The sequence below is a fragment of the Chlorocebus sabaeus genome, chromosome 8 (assembly GCF_047675955.1).
Source record: "Chlorocebus sabaeus isolate Y175 chromosome 8, mChlSab1.0.hap1, whole genome shotgun sequence".
Classification (NCBI taxonomy): domain Eukaryota; kingdom Metazoa; phylum Chordata; class Mammalia; order Primates; family Cercopithecidae; genus Chlorocebus; species Chlorocebus sabaeus.
This window is the reverse complement of record NC_132911.1, coordinates 72,259,537-72,281,614: the sequence shown is the minus strand read 5'-3', so window position 1 is coordinate 72,281,614 and position 22,078 is coordinate 72,259,537. Positions and strand designations below refer to the sequence as shown.

The 22,078-nt window shown below is 36.9% G+C and overlaps 1 protein-coding gene across 2 annotated transcripts in view; it reads right to left on the bottom strand.

Moving 5' to 3' along the window:
• The window catches only part of PREX2 (phosphatidylinositol-3,4,5-trisphosphate dependent Rac exchange factor 2), a 287,857-nt gene that overhangs the window by 140,259 nt on the left and 125,520 nt on the right, over positions 1-22,078 (bottom strand). For both annotated transcript variants that reach the window (XM_008000802.3, XM_008000803.3), the window contains exons 18-23: positions 20,795-20,943; positions 16,029-16,114; positions 13,126-13,262; positions 9,785-9,902; positions 6,372-6,556; positions 3,763-3,924 (exon numbers count right to left, since the gene is read on the bottom strand). In XM_008000802.3, coding sequence (XP_007998993.2) covers positions 3,763-3,924; positions 6,372-6,556; positions 9,785-9,902; positions 13,126-13,262; positions 16,029-16,114; positions 20,795-20,943 — 837 coding nt within the window. The remainder of the gene's footprint in view (positions 1-3,762; positions 3,925-6,371; positions 6,557-9,784; positions 9,903-13,125; positions 13,263-16,028; positions 16,115-20,794; positions 20,944-22,078) is intronic.

The following is a 22,078-nucleotide window of genomic DNA, read 5'->3' as shown; positions in this document are numbered from 1 at the left end:
GTGTGCTGAGGGTAATGAAGGTGAGATAGCAAGTATAGACAGCCCTTTCCAAGATAAAGATCAAAGAAAGGGAACAGTACGGAGTAAGGGAGGGCTATTTCTTCTTAATGTAGGTGATATAAAGCATATTTCTACACTGACAGGAATTAACAATTTCTGGAGATAGAACTTCAGGTTTTTAACGCATTGGTAGCTAATTCATGAATTATTGACTACAGCAGCATATTTTAATCCAATTATAGTCACTTAACTAAAAGAAGTAATACAATGGTAAGCTATTATTTTGCAGATAGCTTCCTATTTCAATTAAGCATAAAATCTTTTTGGCACGAGGTTATGAAAGTTTTGTATTGTACCCTTTTGAGGGAAGGGGACATGGGGAAGACTTTTTCTCACAATCTTCCCAGTGCATATATCAGTGTGAGGCCTACATGGCATGAATAAGTAAAGAGGGACTTCAGACATTCAAAGGAAGACTTCCAGTTCCTGCATGTAATATTTCTGCATAAACAGGAACTATCTCTTGAATGTATATTAAATATTTCTATCTAGGAAGTATCCCCAATACCCAAAATAAGCCCAATTATGGAATTATTCTGAAGCAGAAGAATGACTGTAAAACTAAAAAGTGTTTCCAGGACAATCTAGGGAGAAATTATTTTACATCTGAATTGTCCTCAAATCCTGCTCCACAGAGGAAAAGTCTCACTTAGGATTCATTCAGATCTTCAGTTAGGTCTGACCAGGTTTCATACACGTGCCAAAAAACATCTGTGGCCTGTACAACCAGCCAGGAAATCTATTATAATTGCAGCAGCCTTACTATAGAAGCTATAGCAATCAACTGGTTTCTATTTTTAAAACCTAAAACTTTCAGAGTCAAAATAAGGTAAAGCCAGCATCTTCGAGATTTTAGTTTCTATGGATACATTTTATTTCACAAAAAGAAGAGTGCTGAAGTCTTCATCAGGAAGAAAAATATGTTTCTAATAATAGTTTTAAAGTATATGTGTGAAAATTAAAAATCTATATTCGCAAATGCTATGGGTTCTGTTGACATACATTTGATACATAAATGGAGTTAATCTTACATGACCTATTAGGGCTACGATCTTAGGCACCTAAATCTTATTCAAATTGAAAAGATCCTTGCAATATTTTCTTGCTAACCTTGATTCTCTATCTAATGAGAAAACCAGTTATTTTAAATATGTTTATGGCCAAATGGGATGATGACAAGGATAGCTTTTAAAGCACATAGGCCCTAGGTGACTACATGTCTCTTTTTTATTTCTAAATTAAACATAAACACAAGTGAGACTCATTCCATAGGAACCTAGTCTGTTAGTTGCCACCTACGTGACCTTAAGCAAATTCTTAATCTCCCGAAAAAAAGAGGCAGGATGAGAGAAGAGTCCATACACATGATTCTGTTTTGATACTCAAGTAACAATAATGTACATAAAAGAGCTTTCTGCAATTCGGTGACATTATTTTTATTATCTAACATCATTGCCCATTAGCCTGTCCATCTGTGCCTTAAAAGCTTCTAGGATCTCAGTTAGTTATGAGTAAATGGAACACACTTCTCACCCTCCAGGGTGATGTTTTTGAGGATCTCCAACATTTGTTTAAGTCTGTGTTCTCTTGGTCCTCATTCTTAATCTGCTGCATCAATTTGCTAACTAATATGCCCTGATCCTAAGATTATGTTTGTTTATATAGTTTACCATTTTCCATGTACACTTCTGTAAGCTATTTCCACTTTTTTATTGCATGAAAGAATGAAGAGAGGAAAGCAGGAAGAAAGCAAAAGAGAAATGTCCCAGGCATGGTGACTAGTTTGACACCCAGACTCTGCCTGAACCTGTATCACACCTTCTTGTACAAATCCATTTCTAAAGTAGAACAACTCTCTTTTTCAAAATTTCTTCAAAAGGAGAATACTGATTTGCATTTGTGCAGCAGTTTTTTGCATTTGTTTAGATCTTTTACTTCAATTTTACTTCAAAGCACTGTTATATTTCATAGAAAAAGGAGAAGTAAGAAAAGAATCTTCTGTCCTTCAACTCCAACAAGGTACATTCCATGGAATCTTCCCCAAACTCAAATAGGTGAACTGAACCAGCAGCCATGAAAAGCAGATTAACAAAAGTGGCAGGTAAGCAGTGACCCTGAACATTAGTTTTCTTCATGTGAATAACTTTTAAAAAGATACAGTAGTAATGCAAACTCAACTCAACAACCCAACCATTACAGGAATTGTTTAAAGGAAAAAATCATGATCTCTTTTCCCTTGACTCATTCAGTTTAGGTAACCAAAGTTGTGAGTCCCTTGGGTATTAGTTTACATACATCCCTATTCTCATGCAGCCAAATATAGACATAGATGGACTTATTTTAATTACCATATCAAGAACATAAAACACATATACTTACCACATATTCATATACATTGAGATAAAGAATATTATCTAGTACGGCTGACCAAATTTTAAGCAACCAACTTCATTTGGAGGGAAATCATTTAATCAATTAGTCTTTTATTGGTATAAATAGAAATAATTTTTAAACTTGTTTTAGCATGTGTTTTGGAGATGAATTCCCATTAATTCTACCTTTAAAATATGTCCCCAAATTCATCTAATGTTTTTTGTCTCCTTCATCTTCAATGTAGTCCAAGCCATCAGCATCACTCAACTGGGCCACTGCAACAGCTTCCTACAGGTCTCTATTTCTCCATTTCTGCCCCCTTGCAAACCATTCCTACAAAAGCATTATCTTTCAAAAGCCTAAATCAGATGAAGTCATCCCCCTGCTTAAAACCTTCCAATTGGTTTTCATTAATATAATAATAAAATCCAAACTCCTTCCCAAGTCCCAAAATGTACAGGAGCTGCCACAGCTCTTCACAACTGGCCCTGCCTAAGCCTCTGACCTTAAGCCTGCCACCAACCTCTGGCCACCCTGGCCTTCTTTCTGCTTTGGGGCCTCAGTGACCAGCTGTTCCTTCTCCCTGGAGGCTTCTCTCTCCAACTCAAAGGGAGAGTTCTATTTGTCATGCAGATACACGCTTTCTCATAAGGGGCTTTCTCTAGCCACACAGTCAAAAGGATCAACCTGGCACTTAAACCATACTTCCCTATTTTGATTTCCTCATAATTCTTCTTAATATTTGATTCCCCCCACTTTGTAGGGATTTATTTACTTCTTTGCTGTCTCTCCCACTTGAATGTGAGCACCATGAGAGAAGAGAAATTGTCTCCTTCCCTGCTATATTCCTGGAACCTAGAACAGTACTTGGCACATAGAGAGTGCCTAATAAATGTATCTCAAATGAATGACTTAACTAATTTTTAAAAGCCCACAGTCCATGTACTTTCTGATTGAGGGTTTTCATTCTCCTAGTTGGGAGAAAAGGAAAGAAGAACTATAGTATAATTTTAAATTTTGACTTCAGAATAAGGTGGTCTGCATTCAATGGCCAGCTCTATCTTTTACTAGAAAATAATTTAATTCTTCAGGCCTCAGTTACTATATTTTAAAGATGCGGGACAGTAACATAACTTACAAGTTTGCAAAGATCAAATGAAGTAATGGATGTTAAGGCATTTTAAAAACTCTGAAATGTTATATAATGTTATCATTTCAGTAAAATGGTACCTAACAAATATGTAAAGAAAATATCAAGAATTGATTTAAATTTGACATTTAAATAATCATCTCAACAATAATGATGTGTAAAATCAATAGAACCCTTACCTTTTTATAACTGGATATTCTCTGACATATGTGTTCAATTCTTTCACTGCAAAGGGCACTGAATTTACTCTGAAGGTCAGTAGGAATCACTTCATTTAGAGAATTTAGGCTGGTGCAGTTTTGTACAAAATGCTCATCACTTTTAGCCAGGGCTTCAAGAATCTGCAATGACAAACACACATGCACACCCCCACACACAAACACACATACAGACACACACATCGAAAAACAAAACAAAACAAGAAGAAAAACTTCAAAAGTAGCCACATCAAATTTTTGTAAGTTAACAATACAGGGCAACTTTCCTATTTTGCTCTCTGGGTAGCTGCCAGGGGATTTCTACCTTCAGTCAGGCACTGTCAGTGAAGTGATCTGACCTGTCTGTCTGAAATTGCAGGTTTTCCTTCTGCTAACTATAGGAGCCTGCTTGGTGACGCAACTGGTCTTCAAAGACTCCCTGCTGGGTACATCAGTACATTCTGATGTGGGACACGTCTATATTTTAGTGAGAGTGACTCAGAACATTTTTTTTCTCAATTTGGTAGAACAAGAAAACATAAAGGAATCCAATATCATGTTTGTTACTTAGAGTCTAGCAAATGCAGAAAGAAAATATTTGACAACTGCTTGCTGAAGAAATGAATAAATGAAGTTATTTCAGTACGGCAGAAATTAATGTGACTTGCAGCATCTGAGCTCTTGCTGATAAAAGCATTAGATAAAAGTATTTATGTGATGTTTGCAATTAGGAAATTCTTTTGACTATTTGAATCAATTGTAATAAATGTGTTGGTGGAGAAGGTGTACCATCAATTACTAAGAATTTCCAATGACCTGAGAATTAATTATGGATTATATATAGATATAGAGATACATAGCATTTCTGATTAATCAGACATTGCAAGAATGGATTATACCCATAACCAATATTTTATGATATTCTGTGAAACACAAAATGTATATATGTTCTGGTTATTTGAGCTCCCTCACCACCTCCACTTCCCTTTCATGCTGACTATGGAGTATGAGTTTTTATTTAATCACTAGTCTAGAACTTAGAGCTAACTTTATCATTAGCAGTGTGACCTTGGCTACATTTCTTACTTGACTGACTTTTTTTCATGTGTAAAATCCAAGTGATATTTGCAATACTAGTTTATATGTTGTCCTATGTAGAATAATCCATGTAATTCTGCAAACTTGAAATAGCTGGAAAATGAGAAAATAATTATAATATCCTGGTTTCAAACTTTTAGATGGATCCCATTAATACTATAATGTAGATGGGAAGAGACTGCATTTTAAATATATATATTTTAGATATCAGTAGATATATAGAGAGAGGTACAATATCATCAGAATGATGAGATTTTTAAAAAGTTAACTTTCAGAATATAAAACCAAAAGACAAAATAATTATTTTTAAAATAGTTCATTTAGATGTCTATATTATTTCCTCCTGCTAAAATTTTAAAAATACATGATAGAAATGCTACATCTATCTCAACTATTCATATTTTAAACAACAATTCAAACAGAGAAATAAAGATAGGAAAGCTACATCTCATTTTTCTTACTTGTACTATCTGAATTCTTATAGCATATAGAGCCATATGAAACACTAAATCCAACACCTGTGGAGGAGTCTGATGGATTTCCCTTGTAGGCAGGTCAGGAAGAGCCAGCAGTTGCCTCTTTACCATGTATTTTATCATTTGGATAAAGGCCCCCTTCCTTCCTCTCCATCTTGTTTCAGCCTAAGCACCTTTGCAAAGGTGATGTCTTTTCCAAATGAGAATTACATAAATATCAGAGGATCTATTCATAGACTGATCTCTACGGTTCCCAAAATTTTATGAAATAAACATGGCACTTGCCAAATTTGAAATTTCTCATAATGTATTTCACGACTTTGAATACTCTTCAGAGGATTATGTACATTAAAAAAAAAAAAAGCAGCATCTGTCATGAAAACCATCTGAATTGTATTCACAATAATGAATTCACAGACACAGCAAACTTAATAAATGCTGAAGTCCTTGCCATATCAATGAACACCTGCCTAAGCAAGGGTTTCATCTAACTTAACACTGTGCTCTGAAAGGATCAATAAAAGGAAGTTGTATGCATACCAAATAGTGGAGGAGGGGGAGAAAAATAAGAAATTGAATGAGGCTGGGCACAGTGGCTCATGCCTGTAATTCCAGCACTTTGGAACGCCAAAGTGGCTGGATCACTTGAGGTCAGGAATTTGAGACCAGCCTGGGCAACATGATGAAACCACGTCTCTACTAAAAATACAAAAATTATCTGGGCATGGTGATGTTGCCTGTAATCCCACCTACCCTACTTGGGAGGCTGAGGCATGAGAATCGCTTGAACCCAGGAGGCGGACGTTGCAGTGAGCAGAGATCACACCACTGCACTCCAGCCTGGGCGACAGAGTGACACTCTGTCTCAAGAAAAAAAAAAAAAGAAGAAGAAGAAGTTTGAATGAGCTGACAGCTGCAACATGTATAGCTATTTTTATTTTTTTAAGTGAAGGAGGGGGAGGATTTCAGTTCCTTTATTTAGAACAAAAAATCTTACTTCTTCAGCATCACTCCTACCTTGGCAGTTAAGCTGAAGAAACCTTTGGGCTCAATCATCTTTTCCACCACATTGCACTTGATGCCAGCTGTGCTGTCGTACTCATATACGACACCATACTCCAGGTGGACATTGTCCACTGTCAGACTCACATGCTCCTTCTTCCCGTCAATGATGGCCATAGTGTTGAATTTGTCAATAACCTCTGGAATAAAGACAATTGTAATTCAGCAAATTCATGAAGGGTTTGTTAATCTCCTCAGATAATTTTGTGTCTCTTTAAATAATTTTTAAACAGTTCTTTAAGGGATGGTTAAATCTGATGTGTTAAATGAAGCATCTATTCTTGTTAACATTTTAAAAAATAACATTTTGAGAAAAGCATATGCTTGAGTGATCCAAACCTCAGCACTCTAACATGACTAGTCTTTGTATATCTACTTCAATCTGTGGATCATATGTCTACCTATTTATACCAATATAAATACTATACATAAATTTTTTTTATTAAAGACATGTATGACTTAAAGTCAGGATTTCTAAAACTGCCTCGAATGTTGTATGAATATTTTCTCAAAGCAGGAAAAAAAAAATCCATAAAGAAGGCCATATTGAAGAAGTAGAAAGGAGATGCAAAAATCATTTTATTTTGGCAGGCAGGGTGCTGCAGTTTCCCAAACAGCATCTTACAGAGACGACTCATTCAGAAAATTTCTCATTGTTCACTGTAATAAAATTTCCATCTAAAATGTCTGCCTATAGTTTTTTAGCTTACATAAGGTACATGAGCTGGTGAAAAATATGTAAATCTCAAGTAAGAAACTCCTGGGAAACCTAATAGTAATTAAATAAACAAAACTAGAATATTAGTTTACTTAGAAAGACAAAGCCCGAAAATAGCAAAAACAGTAAATATTAAATAGGTAAAGTAGAATATTGATTTATCTTAAAGTAACTAAGTCCTAGAATAGCTACAAATCAATTTCCAGAGCATTACAGCAACCAATCTACCTTTCAACGTGGCACCAAGGTTGATTTATTCCAAATTAGGAATATAAACCTCAGAATAAGGTCCTGAGATTTGTCCTATTTTAGATAAATATTATATATTACCATAACAACCTTATTGCTCCAATGATTTGAGATGTTTCTGATACTACCCATGACTTGGGTAGCATCCAACAAGTGGCCTTCCAGGAGTGCAGAGAAAATAGCTTTTCCTAAGTACCCGCATATGATCAGTGTGTATAGGGAATATACAATAAGAAACATATGCTGGGCGCCGTGGCTCATGCCTGTAATCCCAACAGTCAGGGAGGCCAAATGGGAGGATCACTTAAGCTCAGGAGTTTGAGACCAGCCTGGGCAACATGGCAAGACCTTGTCTCTATCAAAAATCAAAAACATTAGCCAGGCATGGTGGCATGCGCGTGTAGTCCCAGCTACTGGATGGGGTAGGGAACTGACGGGGGATCACTTCAGCCCAGAAATTAGAGGCTGCAGTCAACTATAATCGCACCGCTGCACTACTGCAATCCAGCCTGGGTGACAAAGAAAGACTCCGGAGAAAAAAAAAAAAAAAAAGAAGAAGAAGAAGAAAAGAAAAAAAAATTAAAGGAAAGAAAAGAAAGAAAGAAATATATGTATCTAGGTATTTGGCCCCATTCCTAAAATAAAACGTTTAAATCCTAGTGATTTACTGAGTGATAGAGGTGACAGGAATGTCTTTGTTATTTATAACAAGCCCCCTTAGAACATAACTGAGTTTATGTGAATGAGGTGGCACTTGGTCAGCCCACAGCTAGCCTCAGGATGGGGGCTGGTTGTCAGGGTAACCAACCATGCGATTAGGGGGCTGGAGCTTTCAGCCCCACCCCTGAACCTCTGGGGAGGGGAGAGAGGTTAGAGTTCAAGTTCGGTCACCAATGGCTAATGATTTAATCAATCATGTCTAAGGAACGGAACCTCCATAAAAATCCCTAAAGGACAGGGATCAGAGAGCTTCTGAGTGAATGAACTTATCCGCATGTCTGGAGGGTGGCACACCTCACCCCCTCACAGAGCTTCCCACCACAGAGCTCAGTGCTCAGCACTCTTCCGGACATCATCCTATTTATCTCTTCATCAGGCTTTTTCATTTCTTATCCTTTATAATAAACCAGGGTTTGTAAGTTTCTGGGTTCCCTGAGCTGTTCTAGCAAATAACTGAACCCAAGGAAGGGATGTGGCAACCCCCTGAATATATAGCCAATTGGTCAGAAATACAGGTGAAAGCCTGGGACATGTAACAGGCACCTGAAATGGGGGCAACCTTTTGGGACTGATCCCCTAACCTGTGTGTCTGTGCTAACGCCTGGTTTTACAACTGAGATGAATTGTAGGACACCCAGTTGGTGTTAGGAGATTTGGGGAACTGGTTGGTATGGGGAAAACCCCACATACATAGGGTGTCAGAAGGGTTGTGAATGAAAACACCTCAGAACAGGTAATTCTTCTCCAGCTGTGCTGATTGGGAGGAACCTAAAGTGTAATAAAAAATATCCAGAGACATCCACCAATAATGAGTGGAAAGACACGAAGAAAATATAAGAGGTGATTCATGGGCTTCTGTGAAAAAGTTTTGAGACAATAATTTAAGGTATCTGTCAATTGCAGACATAAATGTAATTGCCTCAGTCGCCCTTGGTAAAGAAGCCACTGAATAGAGCCATTTGCTGGTTTACTCCATTGAAGAAACAGAAATGATAACCGTCCTTATCAAAAGATCTCTCTCCCTCTCCCTCTCTCTTTTTCTCTCTCATTTTCACACTACTAGTTTGCTCCTTTCCTTACTGTCAATGTTAGAACACAGTAAAAATAAAAAAAGAATCTTCTAGATCAGGGCTTCTCAAATTTTAATCTGCATACAAATCAAACCTAGTTAAAATGAGGATTCTGACTCAGTAGATCTGGGGTACAGCTGAGATTCTGCATTTCAGTCTAGCTCCCCGGCGATATTGACACTGCTGCTCTGTGAGGCACACTGGAGGCCAGGTCTAAACAACACTGAAACTCCAAACAAGGAAACACATAATAACCTGGGTTTGAATCCTCACTCTACTACTTAACTAGTTTGAGCAAGTCCCTTAACCTATATAGGCTTTAGTGTTTTCTCCCCTCAAAAAAGAATGATGATACTCATTTCCATTTTATGAGATGTTCTTTTTTGATGACTAAGTGAGGTAGTCCATAACAACACTTCATAAAGTGCCTAACAAATAGAATCTGCCAGCTACTAGCTATTATTACTTATGCATTTGACAGACATCTGTTTGGTGATAATGACTTAAGAATGTGGCTTCAACACGTACAGGACCTTCGATATTTGGGAGTAGGCACAGGCACAGTGGAAAAGAATACCAGAAGCATATGAAGAGGAAAAGAAGAAACCTACCTTCTACTTTACAGTCAAAAGCATCCCCTGCTTCATCTCCAGGGGGCTTGGAGTGAGATTTTTGAAGGTCTTCTTGAGCACTCTCAATGCTATTATAAACCCATTGTATGGAATCTTGCTGGAAATGAGGGGGGAAAGAAACCTCAGAGGTATTAGTGCTTCCTAAAACGCATGCCCATTTCACAAACCTGCTTCAAAAGGAGACTTGACCTTATTTATTCCTCTAGCTTCTTTAAAAATAGTAAAATTTGAAAGAGAGATACAATTAATATCAGAAACTAATAAAAACTCAAGGACAATTATATCGTTTAACAAATACACTTTCTTTCTTCCTTCCTTTCTTCTTCTCTTCTCTTTTCTTTTCTTTTTTTCTTAGACAGAGTTTCCCTCTTATTGCCCAGGCTGGAGTGCAATGGTGCAATCTCGACTCACCCCACAACCTCCGCCTCCCTAGTTCAAGCAATTCTCCTGCCTCAGCCAACCGAGTAGCTGGGATTACAGGCATGCTCCACCACGCCTGACTAATTTTGTATTTTTAGTAGAGACAGGGTTTCTCCATGTTGGTCAGGCTGATCTCGAACCCCTGACCTCAGGCGATCCACTTGTCTTGGCCTCCCAAAGTGCTGGGATTACAGGCGGGAGCCACCACACCTGGCCTAACAAACTGACTTTTTAAAGCTTCAAGTTTTATCTTCCAAGATACGTTCCAAAGATGTATGTTTTTAAATAGGATATATTCCCAAATGTCTTACTTAAATGTTTCAAGTATATCTTAAGTAAGTTATAAATCACATTTTAAAATAATCAAATGTGGCTGGGCATGGTGACTCACACTTGTAATCTCAGCACTTTGGGAGGCTGAGGTGGGAGGATTGCTTGAGCCCAGAAGTTCAAGAAACCTGAGCAATGTAGTGAAACCCCATCTCTTATTAACAAGACAGTAAAATAAATCAATTGTGAGATGGACAGTTGTCTGATGAATCAATTATCTATAATGGTACAAATCATTTACATGTTCTCCTAATAGTCAGATATATTCTAATACATTTACTGCTATTTTAGAATCAAACAAATATGAAAATTGGAAGGACATCATTCATCTCATTGATCAACTATCTTTTAATCCTTCCAAATAAAAAAATCATCCTACTTTTAAGGGCGATTTCCTTAAAAATTATCCTATATTTTAACAGCAGTTCCAGTCTCATTTAGAGAAATGAGAGAGATGAGATGACTATCAAACAAATGCTTCAAGAGTTGCATTACTTTAAGGTTTACAGATTTTCTAGATAAGATGTTAAATCAAATTAAACTGCATTATCGAAGTATGATACAATATGTATTATCTATTTGTTTTGTATTAGCTTCTCAAGTGTGTCTAATTACTATATTGCTACAAATCATTAAAATGCTAATTAATATTTGATCATTCCATTACATCTTGGTGCCCTGTTGTGGCCACCAATGAGCCACACTGCTTAGTTTCCCACATTGACCCTGGGTTTGGCCACACGATTTGACTTGTCCAAAGGGATACTAGCAAGCACAGTCTAAGCAGGTTTATCACTTATAATGTTCCCTCTTAAAATTCAGACACCATGCAGAAAAAAAAAAACCCTGCTAGAGGCTGGAAAGAGAGGCCATGCAAAAGTGCCCTGGAGGGTGACCTGCCCCATGGAAACCGAGGCCTCAGACAGGGGAAGTAAAGGTGTCCACTCGGGTCCCAGCAGAATGCAGCCACGTCAGTAACCTCATAGGAACTACCCCACAGCTGCCCCATAGAATCAAGACAAATAGTCAATTATTGTTTTAAGCCACTAAGCTTTGGAGTGGTCTATTTTGCGGCAATGGATATCTGGGAGAGCATGTTAGTGGATTTTTCTGTCCATTTATTGCTTTTCTTTAATTATGTCACTGATCAACACCTCTATAAGATGGTAGGCAGGGAAAATAAAAAGAAATGAAATTCAAATTGATCTGTCTGCTTATTAACATTCTGGTAGAAGAGAAAAGATTTGATTACTTCAGAGGAGACTTTAAACATTCATTCTATAATACAGTTCAACAAATATTTATCAAGCTACTATCAACCAGAGTAACCTATGAGCCTATGTATAACTTCCAATTTGCTATGCTAGATCTGACCTTCTTTTTTTTTTGAGACAGAGTCTCGCTCTGTCACCCAGGCTGGAGTGCAGTGGCCGGATCTCAGCTCACTGCAAGCTCCGCCTCCCGGGTTCACGCCATTCTCCTGCCTCAGCCTCCCGAGTAGCTGGGACAATAGGCGCCCGCCACCTCACTTGGCTAGTTTTTTGTATTTTTTTAGTAGAGACGGGGTTTCACCATGTTAGCCAGGATGGTCTCGATCTCCTGACCTCGTGATCCGCCCGTCTCGGCCTCCCAAAGTGCTGGGATTACAGGCTTGAGCCACCGCGCCCGGCCTGACCTTCTTATTAAGTAAAACTGATCACCTATTTTCATGTGGATTCAGTGTTTTGCAGGCCATCAGCAATGGCTTATGCGAAAATGGCCATTCATCTTCCGGGTTTGGAGACAGTCACATCCTCAGATCCAGAAATGAATACTTTAGTATGCATGACAGGAAAACACAAGGCTTCTCCTGTCAAGTTCTGCCTGCATCTAGCCGATTAAATTGCAGAAGTTTTCTCTTATATGCCAATACTCACATTTTCTTCATAAGATAATAGCTTTGCTTAAGAATTATGATTCTAATTTTAGTTTTTTGTGGCACTTGTAGATTAAAGGGTAGTGTTTTACAATGTTAGATAATGCCGAGTACATTTTGGTATTTTCCTTTAAGAGATAAATGCAGTTCCCTAAATACATTTTGGTATTTTCCTTTAAGAGCTAAATCCAGCTACCTAAATAAATATACCTCAGAATCAATCACAGACCTTATAAAACCCATAATTTTTGCTTTTTCACAGAAGTCTTCTAATAAAGGGTATAAGTATTTATGGTTCATACATACAGACACAGACACAATGATCATTATGTATTCTAAAGCAATCACAAGGGCCAAGAAAACAGTTCAAACCTTTGGATTTCATTTGATAAACTTGTATCTCAATGAAAATGAAAGTACCCCAGATCACTTTTTAAACAGATGGCAGTACTGTAATAATAAAATGTAACCATTTAAACACAACCAATTATAACTAATTATGCAGATAAAGCAATCATTATGAGATTTATAATGCTGTGTTTAATTTTAAACTTAAAATTGGAAACCACAAACATCTCTGGCACTATCCCACCTCGCCCCTTAGGTCTTTATGCAAGTAGTCACTCAGATCCAGATTACCCGAAGGGCCACTTACCTTCATTGGCCGCCTGTACTTCCTGCAGGCTGTAACATGTGCAATGACACTGGCATGTGTCTCTTTGCTTACATTGATTCCATTCACCTTGATAATGCACTGTCCAGGGTGAAGGCCAGCTGCTGCAGCCACAGTTCCTTTAAATACAGATGGGAAAATAACCAAAAACTAATTTCAGGAACAAGATTCATTTTTATGATATATACAATTATGGAAGCAATTTTAAAATACGATCAAGGTCTAGCTAGTATAATCTTGATAAACTTGGTTCTGAGAGCAATGCCCTCTCAACACTTTTCTGCTTTTTAACTTAACTTTCAAACTGTGATCAATAGAGTATTTCTCACCTCCCTAAGAATTAGTTTGAAGGGATGTTGCAAAGTGACCTTTATAATACTAATCAGTTCTTTTTCCTTCCAAATGTCTAGTCAATCTTTCTAAATATGCATATCTAACGGCAAAACGAGAAGACCAGAAACATATGCCTTCCTTATCTTCCTTTATTCTACAATATTTCTAAATATTCAAATAGTATTCACTTTTGTTTTTTAAAATGACAACAATTTAACATACACATAAAAAAGAAAATCCTTCAGAGAAAAATAAAGTCAATGAGCAACTATGATTGGACTGGTTTTTCCAAGAAAAATAAGAGTTTGAGATATATACAAAAAGTCAGAAACAGGAGAATTTGTAGAGAACAGAATTAATGAGATAACATCACTCATCCAGTCATTTTGTTTGCATTGATACAGATTCAAATATGGAAGTAACATATCCTAACCAGTGAGCTACGGTTCCTCAGAACCTTCCAATTATTGTTGACAGTGTGATCAAATCAATATTAACGAAGTACCATTAATAAATACGTGTAATGAATACAATGCAAATAATTAATACAAATGATTACAAACTTATAAATATGTTAGAAGAGACTTCTTTTGTGACCAATGTCTCTCATAAAGAAATTATTAAACATCTTTAAGAAAATAATTTACATTCAAGAATTTATCTTCGCATTTCTTCTTAGTCCCCATAAAATTCACTCCTAGAAATGTTAAGTGGTTTTCTGCATTGAATTGAGTCTTAGGGGAAAATGGAAAATTATCAGCAGAAAGAACAGCCTGAAAAATGGCATTGCTTCCAGAAATCACCTGGCCATTTGGAAGCATCCAAGCTGTTCTGTTTGTGTGAGCTTAGAATGGGAGTGGCTGGAAAAGACAGGATTGGAGAGCTGAATAGAGCCGGACTATGAAGTCCTTGCCTTGGCTAAGAGTCTCAACCTTGCTATAAATGGAAGACTCCAAGGGCTTCATGTCTGAAAAGCTGAATTTGTCTGTAAAGTAGGAACAAGTTCATCTTGGGATATAGGAAGCAATTCTGAGGAGTAAAAAAAAACTCATCAAGGACACATTTTAAAAAATGCTGAATAGTAATATGTGCCCAGTAGAAGACAGTGAATTGGGAGAAGCTAATTCAATAACCATGATGGTTTTTCTAGCTACAAGGGAGAAAGAGAGAAGACGTGGTTAGGCTGATCTAAGATTTAAGTGCAGTAGCTTGGATGCAGCTGAGGGTGGGGGCCAGGGCAGCCTGGGGATGCTGGCAAGCGTGACTGCAGTGACCCACATGAGAAATCTCTTTTTCTTGTGGCAAAATTACAGTGCCAAAAAATAACCAAATATCTTTTCATTTCATACACATCTGAAAGAGGAAGCACTTGAGCATTTCTGTCTTGTACTCTTCAGAAGCAAAAAGCACAGAAACCAGATGTAGGCCAACCCCATCACTAAGCTCCAAAGATAGAACCTTGCTCTTTAAATGACATTGTAATAAGCGAAGAGGTACAGCTTGATTCACTCAGGCTTTCAGCTATTTTATAGCACTATTAACGTGAATTATTCCTTTTCGGCTTCGTGAAAATGCAGAAGATATTTGGTGTCTCAATATCCCATTTCAGTTTGACAATATTTAATGAGTTATTGAGAAGGTTTCAACTGTCTATCCATCTGCATGTTTTAAAAATCTGAGAGAAAAAACAGGTTTCTGAAATTAGATTTTTTAAATCATACATACAATAATGAAAGTAATGTTATAACAAAGGTCTAGCTAGTATGTTCTTGATAATTTGATTCTGATAAAAACGCCCTCTTAAAATCTTCTTGCCAAAGTTTTGGGTGATCACATCAAGATACTTTACATTCTTTAGTAATAAGAAGCATGTATGTCTTTTGCTAGATAAACACACGATTTCTTATGCTAATAGTGACACTTCTTGCTGTAGACCCAAGTTATTTATTATGTTTAGCAATGTGGGATCTGAGAGTTATTTATTTCAATTATTACTAGTGTCAATTTAAAATTTAAAAAATACATATGATAAGAGATGTCAATAATCATACAAAAAAAGAATAAATATAAACATAACTTTTTAGTCACTAAAATTATTGAATTTAAAATGCATCTTATGATGAGTTTTAACCACGGTTTATAGAAGTACCTGAAGGAAGTATATAGCAATAGGTTGTAAAGTCCACAGATCAGCTTTAAACCTGAAAACCCACAACTTTGGATTACTGACAAAGAAAAACAATTACTTGAAATCAAGAAAAATACAAATAGAAAATCTTAAATTTATTATATTCTTTGGATAAACTAAAGGATTCAGAAAAGTGAGATTTAGGCATCATTCTTATATCAAATTTTTAACAATGATAAACAGGACTTAGAATTTTTTAGTTTTTTTTAATGTTTCTGGAATGTGCCACCATTGAGTTAATACAGTGAAAATATAATTGAGAATCATAACAATATGATTCTGCCTGTTTTAAACACATTCCTGTTCTGTCGGGCACATCCCAAACCTACTGGAAAGCTGCTTCCCTGCAAGATAAATTTCCTACCTCTTCCTACAGCATGCACAACGGAAGGGCCAAATCCTCGGATCTGGAAGCCAAGTCCATCAGCTGAATCTGGAATTTTCACTGTCCTAAATCGATCAGAAAATAAGGTAAAATGAAGTGCAAGAATCAAAACTGGCTAAAATAATCATCATGTACACCTTCACACTTCTCAATAAATACCTGTTGAGGATCTACAGTGTGAAAGACGTTGGGCTAGAAATCCATGGAGACTAACGTGGTCCCCAACCTCACGCAATACGGAGTTTCTAAACTGAACACAGTCGTTACATAGTAAAGCCTGAAAAAGGAACATTGGGGTGTAGTGGCTTGATCACTGCTCACTGCAGCCTCAATCTCTCTGTCCCAGTGATCCTCCCATCTCAGCCTCCCAAGTGACTGGGACTACAGGCACAAGGTGACACCATGCTTGGTTATTTTGCCTTATTTTTTTCATAAACACAGGGTCTCCTACATTGCTCAAGCTCATCTTAAATGACTGGACTCAAGTGATCCTCCTGTCTCAGCCTCACAAAGTGCTGGGATGGCAGGTGTGAGCCACCACAACTGCTTAAACCTAGCCTTGAATGTTCATGTAGTCAGTTTGCAGCCACATAACTTGGATAAGCTCCTTAACTACTCTGACACAGAAAATTTCACAGAAAGATAACATTGTTAAAAGTTATTTTGCAGGGTATCTGTGGCAATGAAAAAGAAATAACCTTGGTAAGTTGCCCTGTACTGTGCTATGAGCTATACAGGTGCTTAATAAAACAGAAACTTTTCTCTTTAGTTTACTGTTACAAAGAAAAAAAGAGGGACCTATGAAATTCTTTATAAAAATTAATATAACAGAAATAGAGAGTTAATACATTTCTACCTATTGGGAGCTTTATCAAAGAACAGTGAGGAGCTAGTTATAAAGAACAGATCTGTCAAACACGGTATCAAAATATTTTAAGAAAATGATTCACTTTAGTATTTACACAATGAATGTTTAAAAGAATAATACATCAGAAGACAAATGTGAATAAGAGAAGAAATCATTCCAATGAATCTACATCAAAAAAAAAAAAAAAAAAGATTACGAAGAGATGGAAAACTTGAGTAAGCTGTCATGGCAAACCAGTCAGCGGTGTCCAATTCGGCACTCTTAAATAAGATACTCCACAGAAGAAAGCCAGAAATCAGATAACAACAATGAAAAGCACAGAGCTCCAGATACGAGGGAACATCATAATAATACAAGTATGATATTGCAGCCGGGAACAAAAAGAAATGAATACAACGCAATAAATTGTGATAGATAGCCGTTGATGCCCAAGAAACAAACGTGTTTCCCAAAAGATGAGTTAATCGTAAAATAAATGTCAGCAGCACTTCAAGGGCATATTAAATACAGTCTGAAGGTAGATACACCAGGACTTAACTGCAGCTTATGAAATCACTGTGGGAGAGAGTCTGAGCAAAACTAAGGGTTCAAACACTTCAGAAAGCCATAGGCCACATTTAGGCCTAAGGTAGAGAGGCTGGCACTGCAATCTCAAATATAACCTAGGCAGGCATTCGGGGATAGAAATGAAGATTTTCTGCTCTCGGAAAACTTGAGAGTATTATTATAAATTAGGTTATACACTATGAAGTTATCTGTATGTATGTGGGATCGAGGTCACAGAATTAATGTATCCTTTCTCCTTCATAGTTTTTGGTGTACAGGGCTGTATTCATTTCCTTTGAATAACACATAGTTATCAGTGTTTGTCAAAGTTACACTTGAAAATGAAAGATAACTGACCAAAGAAAGAAAAAGGGAATGAATACATATTCTGGTGAGTCTGAAACAAAAACAGAAGCAGTTCATGCTTCCATATATTACGAATGAGAGTTCACTTCTGCTGAAACAACATAGAACTTTCAGGCCATGGTGAATTATTGTTGCTTTTGGATTTTGAGTAATTCACAGTGGCCTCTCAATCTTTCTGAGCAAGGTTTTTCTATCCTTCTAACATTGCTATGGAAGGCTGACTCTAATATTTAAGAGAATTATTATTTTTTCCTTAATCAAAATTGTACAAAATACCATGACATGCATTTTGGTCCAAATTTTGGAACCCCTCTAATAAAATGATCTTTAGAGAACATGTTTTCCTGGTGAGAACATTATATTCCCTATTAAAAATGAATTATGTTTATACAAGAGGGATGCTCTATTTCCTACAGAAAATAAGTGTACTAAATTATCTGCTACAAAGTCTTTTGAAAAATCCCTTGATGTTATCAAGTATGAAGTATAGCCAGAATCAAAAGAAAATTCTTTTGCATTTACCTCTCATATTTTTCCCTTTTCCTCAAAAATGGGATACTACTTAAATTCCAAGAAGCTATTGTAAGAAAATATGACAGTGATTTATAGAACTCATACATCAGAATAAGGACAAAAGGAAAAGTTATTTATTTCAAACAAATTTTTAAAAATTAGTATGCTATCTTCAAAAAAAATGAGTATGCTATACAATGCTCTTATATATGCTCTTGATATAATAAAGTAGCAATGAAACATAAGATGAGAAGACAACAGCATCATATATTACATCACTGGGCACTTACTATGTACTGGATACTTCACTAAGTTCTTTACAAACCTAGTTTTATTCAACATTCTTTGCAGTTTCATGGCACAGGTACTCTTATCCCTATTTTATGGATGAGGACGTGAAGTTATACACTTAGCTAGCAAGTAGTAGAAGAGAGGCTTGAATCTGGAATCTAGAGTTCTAGACACAGCGCAACAAACACTAAGAAGAGTCAGAAGACACAGATTCCTATTCTGCTCATCTAGCAACTAGGTCTACGACTGAGGATTTGCTCCTATATATTCAATTTTGAAGTTGATGGCCTCGAAGTCTCTAACTGTTGGAATGTCTCTGAGCAGTGGACCAGTATTTGTAGGTTTAAATTGGGGGTCGGGGGGCCCTAGGGAGACCTAATGATTGCTTTGAATGCTACTCCCTTATTCCTTTCCAGTCTGTCTTCTTCCTTTTAAATGCCCTCAAAGTGTCAGGAGGTGGGCAACCAGGACAGTCTTCTCCTAGGCAGAGTTGAATAAAGGGAGAGGAACAGACCATAATAAGGTTCAGAGGGAAGACATTGCTGTGCTTCTTTGCTGCCCTCTAGCCCAGTCTTCCTACATTAGTAAAAAGTGAGTGTCATGCTCGCTCTTTCAGACCTCTTGGTAAACTATTGGTAGAAGCTAAAGCATCTACTTTAATGAATTCACACTGCCTTGAAGAGACTCACTAGGGAGAACCCAGCCCACTGCACTGCACTTTGCCTCTTAAGATAAACATCGCAGAAATACATCCAGCTATTCCTGAATATATATAACATAGTATTTAAACATATTACATATAAATATGTATTTTTACATATTAAAATATATTTAAGGCAGGTAAGAATACTTATATTTTAATAGGTAGTTAAAATTTTAAAAATCTTGTTTTTGAAGTGCTAAACTTCATTTGCTTTAAAACTAATGAGGTTGCTTATCATGATTGACAAATGATACAAGTAAAATTTAAACAATAATCTTTATATATCATGCTAAGTACTTTGTACATATTATCTCAATTAATTAATTGGTTAAACAATTCAAGGTAAATCTGATAAGGAAATACTGAACCATTGATGGAAATGATTTGCACAAGAAAAGCCCATGGCTTGGCCGGGCGCGGTGGCTCAAGCCTGTAATCCCAGCACTTTGGGAGGCCGAGACCGGCGGATCACGAGGTCAGGAGATCGAGACCATCCTGGCTAACCCAGTGAAACCCCGTCTCTACTAAAAAAATACAAAAAACTAGCCGGGCGAGGTGGCGGGCGCCTGTAGTCCCAGCTACTCGGGAGGCTGAGGCAGGAGAATGGCGTAAACCCGGGAGGCGGAGCTTGTAGTGAGCCGAGTTCGTGCCACTGCACTCCAGCCTGGGCGACAGAGCAGACTCCGTCTCAAAAAAAAAAAAAAAAAAAAAAAAAAGAAAAGCCCATGGCTTGCAAGTATATGCACGGTATGTTACTAAAAAGTAGCATACAGAGCATGCTGTCATTTTGTGGGTACCTGATTGTGTATACCTGTACCAATACTTTAAAAACGTCAGTTAATACTTAATTTCAAAAGAATAACAATGGCTATTTATGGGTGATATTGTAAGAAAAAAATATGTCTCCCTTTAGAAGCATTTATATTCTCTACATTTTCTATAATAAACACAACTTTTTTTCTAACCATAGGTAGATAGATAATACAATTTTTTAAAGAAATGGACAAATTACTAAGCGCATGCAAGCATGGATTATCTTACAGTCTTTTTGCATCTCTTATGAGTGTTGAATTACAAATGGTATCTCACCACTTGACAGCACCAGAAATTCTTATAGCCGAACATGGAGAAACACAGTTCTTTATTCTCAAATGTTCTACTAGTTTAGTTTTCTTCACTCGTAGTAAAATCCAGTTCAACCCAGACCAGGAAAATTTGGGCAGCAAAAGAAAAGCATTATTTCTACTAAAACTACAGGATTCAAGTAACACTTATTTTAGCATCATAAGCAATGTAGCTTTTCCCATCATCTGTAAACCAGTATTAGTGATACTGGTGAGGTTCAAATGTTTCAAGCAATGAGATGCTTATTTCTAAGCATTTACTTAGTTATCTTTTCTGTTTTACTTATCTATGTATAACTTTTAAAAAAAATCACACATAAATCATACAACTTACTCTCTCGGCTTCGTGCTCACAAGAACTCTTAGAGGCTTTCTGCTGTTTAAACACGATTTCAGGAAGCAGTCGACTTCACTGAAAGGTCTCATAAAAACTAGGTCTCCATTAATAGCAAAAATCTTTTTCCCGACTTCCATGCCAGCCATCTAAGAGAGAAATTACAAAAAAATAAGTCAAAGTATATTTTAATAAGAAATTTGAGTTTTTCACAAAATCAGAATATGAAAACTTTCAGAGCTTATAGATTTTGACATTTTAACACACCTGCAGTGTTTTTATACAAATTTACAAAGCAGAACTGTGGATGAGATAACATGGTTATCATTCTCCTTGGCCTAATTTTAAATTTGAACACAGAACTTTACCAAAATTATCCCCATTTCCCTCCCTGATTTAACATCATACTCCTCTCTTCTGTTATATTTCACTGTTCTTTAGCTTATTTCATCCTTTTAACTATAATCAAATTCCAGGTTAGTTTTTTTTACTGTGTTTTCCACCTATAGCCAATTAACTCAGGAAGTGTCAACTTCTGTATCTACATCAATGACACCCAAATATGCATCTCTAGTCTGACACAGTTCAAGTGGCAAGGGAGAAAGGGAGCCTGGAATCCAAAGAAGAGAGCTCCAACCAGCAGAGCTGTCAACAGTGCAAGCTGCTGAAAAGAGGACAAAGAAGACATTATCCCTCCACACCAACCAGCATGCACTTCTCAACCAGCCTTACTGCCTAAAAACTACCTGCTGTTTTGGTTGTCAGCTAAATGATGAAAACCTGAGAGAGGGCATTTTATTAGCAGCATAGTCAGATGCAGCTGTGCTCTAAGAACATCCTCTGAAAACGCCTGGGAGAAACTATTTCCTTCTCATAGACAATTACTACAAATGGTCATTAGTTGGCCAGGTCCACTAACAGTGCATACGTTGATCAGAGTTATTTTGATTGAAATTAGTGTGCTGTACAGAAAGCTTTGTCTTGCATGAACTTGTGTTTTGATAAAACAGAGACCTTTGGCGTTAGCAGATAGGAGGATGCGTGGCAGTTTACCACTGACTTTAAACAGGTTCAAATGTAAATACCATACTTCGTTAATGTTCATATTCATTAAAGATCTAAATATTGAGAAGTTTGCTTGAGGATTAAGTATCTTCTACCCAGGGGCACCAACGTGAGGACACTTTAAACTAGATATACTTGGGCTATGGCACTGAAAAGTAGGGTCTATGAGGGTGGGGATTTTGTGTCTTGTTTGTTGCTGTATTCCCAGAGCCTGGAACA